General features: G+C 50.9%; 1 protein-coding gene across 7 annotated transcripts in view; it reads right to left on the reverse strand.

Moving 5' to 3' along the window:
• ptpn20 (protein tyrosine phosphatase non-receptor type 20) overlaps positions 1–16,893 on the reverse strand; it is a 505,217-nt gene that overhangs the window by 108,805 nt on the left and 379,519 nt on the right. For all 7 annotated transcript variants that reach the window (XM_085970355.1, XM_085970356.1, XM_085970357.1 and 4 more), the window contains one exon: positions 6,384–6,594. In XM_085970355.1, the coding sequence (XP_085826481.1) occupies positions 6,384–6,594 (211 nt within the window). The remainder of the gene's footprint in view (positions 1–6,383; positions 6,595–16,893) is intronic.

The raw sequence follows: 16,893 nt of genomic DNA on the forward strand, positions 1-16,893 counted from the left end.
AGCACCTGATGGTAACCGCGCACCAGGTCGACTTTGGAGAAGACTGAGCGGCCGGCCAGTCTAGCCGAGAAGTCTTGAATGTGCTGTATGGGGTACCGATCCGGCGTGGTGGCGTCGTTTAGGCACCGGTAGTCCCCGCAGGGGCGCCATCCCCCGTCGGGTTTGGTGACGATGTGGAGTGGGGAGGCCCAGGGGCTGTTGGAGCGGCGGATGATGCCGAGCTGTTCCATTGTGGCGAACTCGGCCCGCGCGATCTCCAGCTTGGCCGGGTCCAGCCTGCGGGCGTGGGCATACACCGGTGGGCCTGTGGTGGGGATGAAGTATTCTATCCCGTGCTTAGCAACTTTCGCAGAGAAGGTCGGGTTAGTAAATGCTGGGAACTCAGCCAGGAGTGCTGAGTAGTCGTCCGTTGAGCGGGCGCGGCACTGCCACGCCATTTCGGTGGGTTGAGGGGGGGCCATGGCGCCCGGGATAGGTGACATGGTGTTCATGTCCACGAGGCAGCGCTGAGGCATGTCGACCAACAGGCCGTGGGCGCACAGGAAATCCGCACCGAGGAGCGGGGAGAGCACCTTGGCGGTGATAAACTCCCAGTGGTAGCGGCGGCCTGCGAGGTCGATGGTGACGGGTGTCGTACGTCCGGATGTCGGTGCTGTTGGCGGCAGCCAGCGCAGGGCCGCGGCCGCCTCGCTGGATCTCGAGGGCGGACGCGGGATGATGCTGCGCTGCGCGCCTGTGTCACATAGGAAATGGCGTCCGGAGGCGCTGTCCGTAACGTACAGCAGCGCGCCTGCTTGCCCCACGGCCATCATGTAGGCCGGTGTGGGGGTGGTTGGAAACGTGCAGGGATGGCTGCAGCGGCGTGCACGTGCGCCGAACCGGGTATGGAAGTAGCAGTAGCCCTGGGTCGGAGGGCTTGGGGGACGTGGGGGCCTGGGGGGCCTCGTGGCCGAGCTGAGTGGCCGCGCGATAGAGGGTGGAGCGCGCGCCGACGCTGCGGAGGCCAGGTCGGGGGTGACGGCGTGGTTGGAGCCGGCGGACAGGAGCTTATTGGCTTCGTCGGCCAGGACCTCGAGGTCCGTGAGGCTGGACGCCACGATCGCCGGGCGGATGCTGGGAGGTAGTTGGCGGATAAAGAGCGTGCGGAAGAGGGAGCCGGGCAGTTTCTCGTCGGTCAGAGCAAGCGTGTGTGAGAGCAAGTCTGACGGCGTGGAGTCACCGAGGCCCGGGAGGTCGAGGAGGTGGCAGTTGCGCAAAAATTGGGAGGCTGTGAATTTTTTGAGGAGCGCGGCCTTGAGATGTGCGTACTTGCCTTCCTCCGGAGGCTCTTGTAGTGTTGTCCAGACTTTCGTGATTGTGGAGCTGCCTAGGGAGGCGAGGAGGTAGTCGTACATCGTTGCGTCAGCGGTGATGCCTTGGAGTCGGAATTGCGATTCGGCTTGAAGGAACCAGGCGGTGGCTAGGTTCTCCCAGAACTCCGGCAGCTTCACAGAAACTGCGTTTGTGTCAGCCATGGTTACGCTTAGGAGTCGTCCTGAGCGTCGGGGTCACCAATGTAGGAGTCTACGTACTCCTAGCAAAAAATACTGAACTCGGAGAGGTTCAACAGAAAAGGTTTAATTGTTGAGGCTACATGTTGAACACAAAATGGCGTCAGAGCTTACACCAAGTCTGACTGCTTTTCATCAGTCCACAGCTTCGACTGCCCCTCCCCCGCTCTGGGCTTAACTATGTTGCAGATCGAGTTTCTTAAAGGTGTGATCCTTCTTAAAGGCATGACGCCTGATTTATAGTCTACGGACCGAAAAGCGGATTGTGTCCTTTCTGTGATCGGTACGCCACAAGATCTTCTGGTCTGTATACTCGGTACTGCACTGGGTGGTACCTTTGTCCACTAGGTCCTCAGACAGTGAATTTCTTTGTTTGCATCAAAGTGTCAAGTGCCCTAGTTTGTTCAGATCATTAAGTGATGACATCACACGGCGCCCACTGCCTCCAGAACAACTTCAAACACCCTCGTGAATGGGCACCACTGATGAAAATGATGGACAGGCTGCCAATAGCAAAAATAAATCGGTCACTGATAAACTTCACACATAACAATTGAGAAAGTTAGGTGGATTATCCGGGAATATTCACCAGTATTGGAAAATTCCTAGTGACCGTCTCGCATTTATATTCCATGGTTACCAGTAAGCATCCTTGCGTGTCCTTGCCAAATAATAACCAGATAATCTGTTTTTAGGTGTTGGTTGAGGGATAATTGTTGTTCAGCACACCGGGGAGAACTCCACTGCTCTCCCTGTGGAGCGGCCAATGCCACCAGGACAGCTGTATTCGCCCTAGAACAATGATAGCATCGTGAGTTGGGATGATTGTCATTGCTATTGTTGGGCCAATATACATGAAGCACTGAATCACACCTGACCAGGTCTATGCTTGATGCTGTCAATGGGTACAACGGGGAAAATGACATCACCATGCACCAGTGACATCATCACGTACCAATGATGTCACCACACACCAATGACGTCACCATGCACCAGTGACATCACCACGCATCAGTGACATCACCACGCACCAATGATATCACCACGCACCAACGACATCATCACGCACCAGTGACATCACCACGCACCAGTGACATCACCATGCACCAGCGACATCACCACGCACCAGTGACATCACCACGCACCAGTGACATCACCACGCACCAGTGACATCACCACGCACCAGTGACATCACCACGTGAATCTGCATTAATAACTGAGGCTAGTTGCCTTTGGAGATTATAATGCAAAGTGCATGAAATTTTTAAAAACAAAAAAGCAGCTGCAACTTGCAACACAACAAAATGGATGGAGATCCAAAGAAACCTGGACTGTAGTTAGAAAGCAAAGCTTTAACGTGTCTGCGTAAACTCTGAGCAGCGAGCAAGCTTGTCAAGTCATTTCAAATTGAACAAACCCAGTTGCATTAGTGCTCAGCTCAGTGAAAGCAGAAATTTGCAATTGTTGACGGTGTTTATTAGGGCTCCGTTCCTCCAACGCTGGCCTCTTGCGCGTTCCTCACTTCCTTCACCCTCCATTGGTGGCCATGCCTTCAGCCACCTAGGCCCCCATCTTGGAATTCACTCCATAGATCTCTCTTTCTCTCCACCTCCCTCTCTTCCTTTAAGACTCTCCTTAAAATCCAGCTCTTTAACCAAGCTTTTGATCACTCTTCCTAATATCTCCTTCTTTGTCTGTGTGTAAATTTTTATCTGAATACGCTCCTGTAAAGTACCTTGGGATCCTGCTGACCAAATCCAAATAGCTAAAGTACACTTGGCAGGGCCAAGATTTAGGAGCTTCTCAGTTTGCATTGGGTAACTAGCTAAAAGCTTGTAAGTTATCAATTTAGAGCTCTGGTAAGCTTCTTGCTACATGTCCAAGTAGGACCATCTACTGGGCACTGGTTGGCAGGGTCTATCTGGAGCGAGGCTGGAAAAATGCTGCCCCACACCCAGTGACAAGTCTATCCCTCCAGGTTCCATTAGTTGGCAGGTCAATCATCAACAGTGCTCTGGAGTGTTGTAGGCCTGCCTGGTACAGAATTAGATTACTGATACTTGTATGGACGGTTGACTTGTTTGTCAGACACGTCATCTTGCAGCCACCTCTACCCCAGAGAAACCCTGCTTACCTGTCCCAAACCTCCAATGAGGATAGTCACGAGTATTATAGGCATACAACACAATAATCTCCTTTCCACCAACACACCAGGACCCCATAAGTGGGGGAGTTCTCCCTGGTGTCCTGACTCATATTTATCCCTCAACCAACATCATTAAAACAGATTAATCTTATTATTGTTTGTGGGACCTTGAAGTCACAAGTTGACTGCGACCTTTCCCCACATAACAACAGTAACTAGACTTTAAATGTACATAATTGGCTGTGAAGCATCTTGCGGCCGTAAAAGGCGTTATAGAAATGCAAGTTCTTTCTTTCTATAAGTTATGGGAAATTCAGTCCTTTGCTGTGTTGTTGCATATGTGTAAAGTGGACAAGAATGGCTAATCAGACAGCAATATCCAACAGGTAAGGAAGTCATAGAGTTATAACGGCACAGAAGGAGGCCATTCGGCCTATCGAGTCCGTGCCGGCTCTCTCTAGAGCAATCCAGTCAGTCCCATTCCCCCGCTCTATCCCCATAGCCCTGCAAGTTTATTTCCCTCAAGTGCCTATCCAGTCTCCCCTTGAAAACATTGAGTGTCTCCGCTTCCACCACTTCCGTCGGCAGCGAATTCCAGGTCCTCGCCACTCGCTGTGTAAATTTTTTTTTCCTCAGATCCCCCCTGTATCTCTTGCCCAAAACCTTAAATCTGTGTCCCCTAGTCCTTGTACCATCAACTAGTGGGAACAGCCTTTCCCCGTCTAGCCTATCCAAACCCGGCATAATCTTGTACACCTCTATCAAATCACCCCTCAACCTCCTTTGCTCTAATGAAAACAAATCCAACTTCTCCAACCTGTCCTTGTAGCTAAGATCCCCCATCCCCGGAACCATTCTGGTAAATCTCCTCTGCACCCTCTCAAGGGCTTTCACATCCTTCCTAAAGTGTGGTGACCAGAACTGGACACAATACTCCAGTTGTGGCCTAACCAGCGCTTTATAAAGGTTCAGCATAACTTCTCTACTTTTGTACTCAATACCTCTATTTATGAAGCCCAAGATCCCATATGCTTTGCTAACCACTCGCTCAATATGTCCCGCCACCTTCAGGGACCTATGCACATTAACTCCCAGGTCCCCCTGTCCCTGCACACTCTTTAAAACTGTGCCATTAAGTGTATATTGCCTCTCCCTGTTCCTTCTGCCAAAGTGATAAACTTTAGGGCCCCGATTTTCCTGGAGCCATTGGGTGGGGTTTCAGGCGTGTGGGGGGGGCGGAAATCCCAAATTTGGGGGTCCCGACACCATCCCGCCCAAAACCCCGCCCACGCAACTTTCAGGGGCGGCGGGTACCTGCCCCGCACTGGGACCCGCCGAAACCAGGCGGGAAGGGATTAGTGCCAATTAGCTGCCTGTTAACAGGTAGTTTTTAGCCTAATCCCTATTTTGAGGGGTTTTGTGTGGGATTCCCGACGGCTCCAAACCACGCCAGGTTGAGCAGGCGGGCCGTCGGGTTGAAGGAGTTGGAGGGGTCGCGATGTCGGTGCTCAGGTGAGTGATGGGTGCATGAGTGCAAAGGTAAGTGTGTTTGGTGTGTCTAAAGTGTGTAAAGAACTTTTACTTACCTGTACTTACCTTAACAGCCTTTCTTCCTGTAGCCGTCGGGAGCCCATCACTCAGCCAGAACTTAAAGCTGAACGGCTGCGATCTGTGAAAAGTGACAGCCTTCAGCTTTGAGTGCTGCTGAGAGTTCTATCTGAGTCTGTGCAGAAGGACTCATGTTAGAATTCAGACTGTCAGTGTTTCACAGCTTCAAACAGCTGTGAAGCACTGATATTTCATCTGTCAAGAAATCTTGACAGATGAAATTGCAGTCTGTGACGTCACCTGTTGCCGGGTGGCCCTTAATTGGCCTGCTGAGCCTGCTGGGAATCAAGGGAAAATCGCGTTGATTGGCCGGACGTCGATGTAGGCAGGTCAAAAACCCGAAAGTTGAAGTCCCGCCTTCTTCCCGGCAGGTTCAGCAATATCTACCCCTAGGTGTCAGCCTTGGGTCAGTGGTAGTGTTCTTGACTTTAAGTCATGAAGGTTGTGGGTTCTAAGCCCCTTTCCAGAAATTTGAGCACATAATCTCAGCTGACACGCCAGTGCAGTACTGAGGAAGTGCTGCACTGTCGGAGGTGCCCTCTTAGGTGGGCGTAAAAGATCCCTTAGCACAAATCAAAGAAGAGCAGGGTCAGGACTCCCAGTGTTCTGGCCTACATTTATCCCTCAACCAACATCCCGAAAACAGTTTAGTTGGTCATTTATCTCGTTGCTGTTTGTGGGACCTTGCTGTGCACAAATTAGCTGCTGTATTGTTAGATATATTACCTTTATTACAACAGTGATTATACTTCAAAAGTACTTGGCTGTGAAGCACATTGGGATGCCCTAAGGTTATGAAAGGTGCTATATGAATGCACGTTCTTTCTTTTGAACTTCCATGGACAGGATATCAATGGAGCTGCTTATGAGCTGGCCCGTAGCTGAATTCAGCTTAGCGGCTGCGTGTTGAGAGGGAAGACCCAGCGAGTCTAATTTATCTGAGATTTGAGTATTTTCTTTATATTGACATACCACTAGACCGAATGCCGTGCGGCCAGGGAATTTGCTATAATTGGGTCTTGTAACTGCAAACAGTCAGGCAATGCCATTTGCGAAGCTTTACTAAGAGACTGCCTTACCTCAGGGCCTTGATTTTTATTTGGCCATTTTCAGTGTCACAAGCTCTCACTGCATCATCCAAGGTCATGCCCATGGTGCACATATCACAGATGTAAAGAATCTTGTCCTTTGGCTGCAGGCTTCCTTCCAGAAAGGCGGGGGAATCCGGCACAACCTCCAGCACATAAACACCTTGCCACTTACTGCCGATTCCTCCCGTTAACTTTAAACCTGCAGCAACAAGTACAAACTAGAATCAGACCAACAGCAAAGAATATTAGTAAGACATTCACTGGAGCATGTTAATATAATCACCAGCTTCCTGCGAGAAATGGAAAACAGTTAAGATCATTGAGGTAATCTTAGTGTCATTCTAATCAAGTTTCCAAACATAATGAATGACTTCGGTTTCCAATTACACAATTCCTCTTCATCAACATTGTAAAAATGTAATGGGTTGATGAGCAATGTTCCCTCTAATTGTTTTTTTCCGTGCGTGGTCCCTTTAAATTTGCTGCGCGATATCTTTTCCAGTGGCAACAGCTGGTGAGCGGCCTGCGCGGGACCTCACGATCTTAGGGGGAACGATGTTGACAAGGGCAGTGGCCTACATGAAACTAGCTCTGTTGCATTACTGCAGCCAGAGCATTTACAGCCTTCTTTCCAATTCAAAGTATGTGTTTATTATGCTAAATAAACCTAGGTGAGGGGCCAAGGGCGTGTAGGGCAGGACATCGCCAAGGTTTAAAACAGTAGAAGAGAAAATAATCTTGTTCTTCTTAGGCAGTCCCTCGGAACTGAGGATGACTTGCTTCCACACTAAAAATGAGTTATCAGGTGACTGATGAGTCCAATGCAAGACCTACAGTCTCTGTCACAGGTGGGGCAGATGGTGGTTGAAGGGGCGGGTGGGTGGGGTGCTTGGGTTGATGTGCGCTCCTTGCGCTTGGTTTCCGCTTGCTCCCAGCGAAGAGACTCGAGGTGTTCGGCGCCTTCCCGGGTGCTTCTTCTCCACTTTGTGTGGTCTTGGGCCAGGGATTCCCAGGTGTCTGTGGGGATGTTGCACTTTTTCAAGGAGGCTTTGAGGGTGTCCTTGAAGCGTTTCCTCTGCCCACCTGGGGCTCTCTTGCTGTGTCGGAGCTCCGAGTAGAGCGCTTGTTTTGGGAGTCTCTTATCGGGCATGCAGACGATGTGACCCGTCCATCGGAGCTGATTGAGTGTGGTCAAAGCTTCGATGCTGGGGATGTTGGCCTGAGCGAGAACACTGACGTTGGTGTGCCTATCCTGCTAATGGATTTGCAGGATCTTGTGGAGGCAGCGTTGGTGGTACCTCTCCAGTGCGTTGAGGTGCCTGCTGTACATGGTCCATGTCTCTGAGGCATACAGCAGGGCAGGTATCACTGCTGCTGGAGACCATGAGCTTGGTGCCGGGTTTGAGGTCCTGGTCTTCAAACACTCTCTCCCTCAGGTGACCGAAGGCTACACAGGCACACTGAAGGCGGTGTTGGACTTCATCATCAACGTCTGCCCTTTCCAATTCAAAGTATGTGTTTATTATGCTTAATAAACCTGAGTGAGGGGCCAAGGGCTTGTAGGGCAGGACATCGTCAAGATTCAAAACAGTAGAAGAGAAAATAATAATGAATGATGGTTAGTAATGGTTAGCTGATCTCAAGCTTGGATTTCAGATAGTAAGAGGCAAGGAAGACAAATGTATGGAATTCCACACTTTGTTGCAGCTCCGGTCATGGTCTCCGAAGATAATCACCTCAATTCATTGGATTCCAGTCCGCATCTTACATATTACATTGAATTTACAGCACAGAAACAGGCCATTCGGCCCAACTGGTCTATGCCGGTGTTTATGCTCCACACGAGCCTCCTCACACTCCTCTTCAACTAACCCTATCAGCATAATCATCTATTCCTTTCTCCCTCATGTGTTTATCTAGCGTCCCCTTAAATGCATCGATGTTATTTGTCTCAACCACTCCTTGTGGTCACTCTCTGTGTAAAGAAGCTTCTCCTGAATTCCCTATTGGATTGATTAGTGACTATCTTATATTGATGGCCCCTAGTTCTGGTCTCCCCCACAAGTGGAAACATCTTCTCTACGTCTACCAAATCAAACCCCTTCATAATCTAAAAGACCTCTATCAGGTCACCCCTTTCCCCTCTCTATTCTAGAAAAAAGCACCCCAACCTGTTGAATCTTTTCTGAGAAGTATAACCTCTCAGTTCTGTTAGTGAGGCCTTTGTATTTGCGAATGAGCCCCAGTGAATGTTTTCATTTAAGGGTTATGGTGCTTGATGACACGTTCCATGTCAGTATGAAGACTTTGAGCTTTGCCATCTTGCTGCTGCCAATTCTGACTATCTGATTCTTGTATGACTGAAGATAAACTGGTGTTATGAAGAAATCACAAACGATAATTTTAAACAGAGTCTGGGTCATGTTGCACATTGCCAATAAAATTTGCCTTTTCGTGTTAAATAAAGCAATCCAATCCACTGACCCTTTATTAAAACGGGGTAATAATTTTCAGGCCATTCTGGTGAAGCTACTGAAACTCGGCCCCAATGTATCAACAACGTATTTATGGTGACAGCTGTGGATGATTAGCAAATAAATCTGCAAAGGTTACATCACAATCATCACTCCTCAGGTGCATCCATTCCGTGAGGCATCTTTGAAGTTGATGTCCAACACGCAATAAAGGTTCACTAGATTGATCCCTGGGATGAGAGGGTTGTCTTATAAGAACATAAGAAATAGGAGCAGGAGTCGGCCATTTGGCCCTTCGAGCCTGCTCCGCCATTCAATAAGATCATAGCTGATCTTCTGCCTCATCTCCACTTTCCTGCACTATCCCCATATCCCTTGATTCCCTTAATATTCAAAGACGTATCGATGTCTGTCTTGAATATACTCAACGACTGAGCCTCCACAGCCCTCTGGGGTAGAGAATTCCAGAGATGCACCACCCTCTAAGTGAAGACATTTCTCCTCATCTCAGTCCTAAATGGCCGACCCCTTATTCTGAGACTGTGACCCCCGGTTCTAGATTCCCCAGCCAGGGGAAACATCCTATGAGGAGAGATTGAGCAGATCTCTGTGGATACTCTCTGGAGTTTAGAAGAATGAGACGTGATCTCATTCAAACATAGAAGATTCTGAGGGGATTGACAGGGTAGATGCTGAGAGGCTGTTTCCCCTGGAATGGAGTATCTAGAACTCGGAAAATAGAATATGAGAGTAAGCTTGCAGGGAACATAAAAACTGACTGTAAAAGCTTTTATAGATATGTGAAGAGAAAAAGATTGGTGAAGTCAAGCGTAGGTCCCTTGCAGTCAGAATCAGGGGAATTTATAATGGGGAACAAAGAAATGGCGGACCAATTAAATACATATTTTGGTTCTGTCTTCACAAAGGAGGACATAAATAACCTCCCAGAGATGTTGGGGAACATAGGGTCTGATGAAAGGGAGGAACTGAAAGAAATCAGTATTTGTAGGGAAATGGTGTTAGGGAAATTGACGGGATTGAAGGCCAATAAATCCCCAGGGCCTGATAATCTACATCCTAGGGTACTTAAGGAAGTGGCCCTAGAAATAGTAGATGCATTGCTGATCATCTTCCAACATTCGGTGGAATCTGGAACAGTACCCATGGATTGGCGGGTAGCTAATGTTACCCCACTATTCAAAAAAGGTGGTAGAGAGAAAACGGGGAATTACAGACCAGTAAGCCTGACATTGGTAGTGGGGAAAATGCTAGAGTCCATTATAAAAGATGTAATAGCAGAGCACTTGGAAAACAGTGACAGGATCAGACAAAGTCAACATGGATTTAGAAAAGGTAAATCGTGCTTGACTAATCTACTGGAATTTTTTGAGGATGTAACTGGTAAAATAGATAAGGGAGAACCAGTGGATGTGGTGTATTTGGACTTTCAGAAGGCTTTTGATAAGGTCCCGCATAAGAGATTAGCGTGTAAAGTTAAGGCACATGGGATTGGGGGCAAGGTATTGACTTGGATAGAGAACTGGTTGGCAGACAGAAAGCAAAGAGTTGGAATAAACGGGTCTTTTTCCAAGTGGCAGGCAGTGACTAGTGGGGTACCGCAGGGATCGGTCCTTGGACCCCAGCTATTCACAATATATATTAATGATCTAGACGAGGGAACTAGATGTAATATCTCCAAGTTTGCAGACGACACAAAGCTGGGTGGGCATGTGTGCTGTGAGGAGGATGCCGAGAAACTCCAGGGTGATTTGGACAGGTTGGGTGACTGGGCAGAAACATGGCAGATACAATATAACGTGTATAAATGTGAGGTTATCCACTTTGGTGGCAAAAACAGGAAGGCAGATTATTATCTAAATGGCAATAGATTGGGAGAAGGGGAAGTGCAACGAGACCTGGGTGTCCTTGTGCACCAGTCACTGAAGGTAAGCATGCAGGTGCAACAGGCGGTTAAGAAGGCAAATGGTATGTTGGCCTTCATAGCAAGAGGGTTCGAGTACAGGAACAAGGATGTCTTGCTGCAGTTGTACAGGGCCTTGGTGAGACTACATCTTGAGTATTGTGTGCAGTTTTGGTCGCCTTATCTGAGGAAGGATGTTCTTGCCATGGAAGGAGTTCAGCGAAGATTCACCAGGCTGATACCTGGGATGGCAGGAATGACGTATGAGGAGAGATTGGGTCGATTGGGCTTATACTCGCTGGAGTTTAGAAGAATGAGAGGGGATCTCATTGAAACTTATAAAATTCTGACAGGACTGGACAGACTAGATGCAGGAAGGATGTTCCCGATGGTGGGGGAGTCCAGAACCAGGGGTCACAGTCTAAGGATAAGGGGTAAGCCATTTAGGACAGAAATGAGGAGGAATTTCTTCACCCAGAGAGTGGTGAACCTGTGGAATTCTCTACCACAGAAGGCAGTAGAGGCCAATTCATTAAATATATTCAAGAAGGAGTTGGATATATTTCTTAAGGCTAAAGGGATCAAGGAGTATGGGGAGAAGGCAGGGACAGGGTATTGAGTTTGGATGATCAGCCATGATCGCATTGAATGGCAGAGCAGACTTGAGGGGCCGAATGGCCTACTCCTGCTCCTATCTTCTATGTTTCTATGTTTTCTATGTTTCTATTGCTGTCGTTATTTTAGATAGAAGTGATCAGTGCCAGCAGCCAGCTCATCAGCTCCTGGAACATCAGCTGAAGCAGAGGGGAGTGCAGCAGGGCTGTTACATTTAGCGCGTTCTTGGGAGCAACAAGCTAACACAGGTGGCTGCTTAATGGGTGTGGTAAACCACGTTCACTATCGTATCACTGTTAGTAGTTAGCACTGTTCACCACTGTTCGTTATAACTGTATCACTGACCACTATTGTATCACGGTACGAGGTCGCCTCTTGCCACACTGCTATACCTGGGATGACCACTGCCGACTCCGCCTTGGCTCCACCCACCAGGCCAGGTATAAAGGTGAGCGACTGGCTGGTATTCCTCCTGCTTGGATCGGATCACCCACGAGAGTGGGCTCTGTTATTTAGTCAATAAAAACCTTTAGTCACCTTCGTAACTCTTCGCCTTTTATTGGAGGAATTGATAGGTATATCAATTTTATTGACTAAATTTAATGATGTCCGACAACGAGTCACAACCGGCGGAGGAGCCACCAGCGCAGCTCCCAGGAGCACAGCCACACCAGCCAGCTTGGCTGCGAGCCCTCAGACCGCCGTACCTGGACCTGAACCCACGAGCAGCAAACTCAGCCGCAGACTTTAAACACTGGCTGGTCTGCTTCGAATCATACCTGAGAGAATCCAGCGTCCCTCAGGCATCCAAATTAAGTGTCCTGCAGGCACAACTGAGCCCGAGAGTATACACTCTCATCGAGGACATGACTACCTACGAGACCGCCATCAACCTGCTGAAACAGAAGTACCGGACCCCGGTAAACTACATGTACGCTAGGCACCTCCTAAGATCACGGCCGCAACAGCCAGGAGAATCAGTAGCCGAATTCTCACAGGCGCTATATGCACTCGCCAGGAACTGTGAGTTTAAATCGGTGTCGGCAGCCGAAAATACTGAAGATAATATCCGCGACGCATTCCTGAAAGGCCTACGGTCCGAGTACTCACGGCAAAGACTGCTGGAAGCTAAAGACCTCAGCATGGAAAAAGCTGAAGCCCTCGCTATCTCCCTGGAAGTGGCCCACCAAGATCAGGAAGCATTCACCAGGTACTGCTCGCGACCCTGGGACTCGGGCCCGACCCCTACCACAGCACCCTTCCCAGCGCCGCCCCCGGGACCTACCTCTGCGTCGGCATCCCGGACCCGACAGGCCCCGCCACCCCCGGCACCGGCCCCGACATCGGGCATCCGCGATCGGGCCGCCGGCTGTTTTTTTTGTGGCCAGGAGAAGCACCCGAGGTCGCGCTGCCCAGCCAAGAACTCCATATGTAAAACCTGCCTGAAGAAAGGCCACTTCTCCAAGGCCTGCAGGAGCGGATCCTCAGAGGCCAGCAGTGCCGCATGCGAACTATGGGGGCGGCCATCTTCGTTTAGGGCAACTGAGGCCAGCATCCCCACACATGAGTCATGGGGGCGGCCATCTTTGTTTAGGGCAACTGAGGCCAGCATCCCCACACATGAGTCATGGGGGCGGCCATCTTTGATTAAGGCAACCGACCCCAATAGTGCCTCATGGGGCCCTACCTCGTGGGAGACGCCATTTTACTCACCACGCCCGACCGCCTCGCCCGCAGATGACAACGACTCGCTCAGCTACACACTAGCTTCCGTCACCCTGGACCAAGCCCGCCCGCACCATCTGTCCAAGTCAATGATGGACATCAAAGTGAACGGCCACGCCACGACCTGCCTGTTCGACAGCGGAAGCACGGAGAGCTTCATCCACCCAGACACGGTGAGCCACTACTCCCTCTCTGTCCTACCAACGCGCAGCCGAATCTCGATGGCATCGAGGTCCCACGCCACGGACATCAGCGGCTACTGTGTCGTGACCCTGTCGGTTAAGGGCACGGAGTATAAAAACTTTAAACTCCTCGTCCTCCCCCATCTCTGCGCTGCCGTCCTACTAGGGCTGGACTTCCAATCCCACCTCCAAAGCGTAACCCTAGCATACGGTGGACCCCTCCCCCCACTCACAGTCAACAACCAGCAAACGTTAAACCGCCCACCGCGTAACACCTGCAGCCTCTCCACCCTCAAGGTCCCGCCACCCTCTCTGTTTGCTAACCTTACCCCTGACTGCAAACCCGTCGCTACCAAAAGCAGGCGGTATAGCGCCGGGGACAGAGCCTTCATTAGCTCTGAGGTGCGGCGCCTCCTGAAAGAGGGCATTATCGAGGGGAGCAGCAGCCCCTGGCGTGCCCAGGTCGTAGTCGTAAAGACCGGCGATAAAAACCGCCTGGTCATCGACTACAGCCAGACCATAAACAGATATACCCAGCTGGACGCATACCCCCTCCCCCGCATATCTGACATGGTCAATCAGATTGCACAGTATAAAGTATTCTCGACCATCGACCTGAAGTCGGCCTACCACCAACTCCCTATCCACCCTGAGGACCGCCAGTATACCGCCTTCGAGGCGAATGGGCGCCTATACCACTTCCTTAGGGTCCCCTTCGGTGTCACTAATGGGGTCTCGGTCTTCCAAAGGGAGATGGACCAGATGGTTGACCAGAACGAACTGCAGGCTACATTCCCCTACCTAGATAACGTCACTATCTGCGGCCGCGACCGGCAGGAACATGACGCGAATCTGGAGAAATTCCTCCGTACGGCCCAACGGCTGAACCTCACCTACAATAAGGAGAAATGCGTGTTTAACACCACGCGCCTTGCCATCCTCGGCTGCGTAGTGGAGAACGGAATCATCGGCCCCGACCCAGAAAGAATGCGCCCCCTCATGGAGCTACCCCTCCCCCACTGCCCTAAAGCACTTAGGAGAACCCTGGGGCTTTTCGCCTACTATGCCCAATGGGTACCCAATTACGCGGACAAAGCCAGACCCCTCCTGAAAGCCACTTCCTTCCCCCTCACGGAGGAGGCGTGCGCGGCCTTCTCCCTCATTAAGGGAGACATAGCCAAGGCCACGATGCACGCAGTGGACGAGTCCATCCCCTTTCAGGTGGAGAGCGACGCATCCGACTTCGCCTTAGCCGCCACCCTAAACCAGGAGGGGAGGCCAGTGGCCTTCTTCTCAAGGACCCTACAGGGCCCCGAGATCCGACATTCGTCGGTCGAGAAAGAGGCCCAGGCGATCGTGGAGGCAGTACGGCGCTGGAGGCACTACCTGGCAGGCAAACGATTTACCCTCCTCACCGACCAGCGTTCGGTGGCTTTCATGTTTAATAACAAGCTGAAGGGCAAAATCAAGAATGACAAGATTTTGAGATGGAGAATCGAGCTCTCCACCTACGATTATGAGATCTTGTACCGGCCAGGCAAGCTGAACGAATCCCCTGATGCCCTTTCACGAATGACATGCGCCAGCGCGCATATCGATAGGCTTCAGACCCTCCACGACCAGCTCTGCCACCCCGGAGTCACCAGACTCTACCATTTCATTAAGGCCCGCAACCTGACCTACTCCATCGAGGAGGTCAGGACCATGACCAGGAACTGCCAGACCTGTGCGGAGTGCAAACCGCACTTCTATAGGCCGGACCGAGCAAGCCTGATCAAGGCCACCCGCCCCTTCGAGCGCCTGAGCATCGACTTTAAGGGGCCCCTCCCGTCCTCTGACCGTAATGTGTACTTCCTCAACATCGTTGATGAGTACTCCCGTTTCCCCTTTGCCTTCCCCTGCCCCGACATGACCAGTAGCACGGTCATTAAGTGCCTGAATGCCCTCTTCGCCTTGTTCGGGTTCCCGAACTATATACACAGCGACCGGGGCTCCTCCTTCATGAGCGAGGAACTCCGGCAATTCCTCCTAGAGAGAGGTATTGCAGCAAGCAGGACCACCAGCTACAACCCCAGAGGTAACGGTCAGGTGGAAAGAGAGAACGCGACGGTATGGAAGGCCGTCCTCTTAGCCTTAAAGTCTAAGGGCCTCCCAACCTCCCGCTGGCAAGAAGTCCTCCCGACAGCGCTGCACTCCATCCGGTCATTACTTTGCACGGCCACTAACACCACCCCCCATGAACGAATGTTCGTTTTCCCCAGGAAGTCGACTACGGGAACCACTCTACCAACCTGGCTGACCGCCCCGGGGCCGGTCTGGCTGCGGAAACACGTGAGGACCCATAAAACGGACCCCCTGGTCGAGAGGGTGAACCTCCTGCACGCCAACCCCCAGTACGCCTACGTGGCGTACCCAGACGGGCGGGAGGACACTGTCTCCCTACGAGACCTCGCACCCTCAGCCGATCCGGAAACACCGCCACCACCCCCCCCAACCTCAGTCCAGGTAGACGGCATGCCGGAACCCCACGAGCCCTCGCCGACCACGCAAACACCAGCATCAACACCGGATAAGGCACCAGCACCGGATAAGGCAACACCACCGCTGCGGCGATCGGAGAGGCTTACGAAGCCTCCGGACAGACTGACCTACCAGAATTGGTAGTACACTTCACCCCGCCGGACTTAATTCTAAACAAGGGGTGAATGTGGTAAACCACGTTCACTATCGTATCACTGTTAGTAGTTAGCACTGTTCACCACTGTTCGTTATAACTGTATCACTGACCACTATTGTATCACGGTACGAGGTCGCCTCTTGCCACACTGCTATACCTGGGATGACCACTGCCGACTCCGCCTTGGCTCCACCCACCAGGCCAGGTATAAAGGTGAGCGACTGGCTGGTATTCCTCCTGCTTGGATCGGATCACCCACGAGAGTGGGCTCTGTTATTTAGTCAATAAAAACCTTTAGTCACCTTCGTAACTCTTCGCCTTTTATTGGAGGAATTGATAGGTATATCAATGGGTTGATAAAATAGGTGCTAATATGGGTAACTACCTAACGAGATACCCCAGTTCTGCTTTGATTGTGTAAATCCTTCTCTCTACTAAGTGCTCAATATCTATTTTTGCTGTTTACTAGCAGGTCTACAGAAGCCCAAATTACACTGTGTGTGAAATGTTCCCGTTTTACTGTAGTAATGAAAATAAGAGACAAAAGGGAGTGATTCTGTGGTGCATGTCGTAGAGATTGTTGGTACCTGGAGGTGATGTCACAGGCATTAAGGTTCAAAGGTCAGATATGAAATCCAGGGACTTCTATCTATAAACTTAAGGGCCTAGAAATTCGGTGGGGTTAGCGCCCAATTAGAGGCGTTAGAGGGCCTTGCGCCGGAATTATAGCCACGATCGAAATTGCGTTGGGCCCTACCATCGGCGTTAGCCGGTAGCGCTGCGCCGGCACCGATGACATCATCGGTGTGCGCAGCGTCCCGGTTGCCGTGGTAACGCGGCCGGACGCCCAAATTCAGTTGCGGCCGCCTCGCCCGTGGCAGCCGCAACCAACGATTGTTCAACG

The sequence above is a fragment of the Somniosus microcephalus genome, chromosome 29 (assembly GCF_052327205.1).
Source record: "Somniosus microcephalus isolate GS21.2 chromosome 29, FLI_Smic_1.0, whole genome shotgun sequence".
NCBI classification, from domain to species: domain Eukaryota; kingdom Metazoa; phylum Chordata; class Chondrichthyes; order Squaliformes; family Somniosidae; genus Somniosus; species Somniosus microcephalus.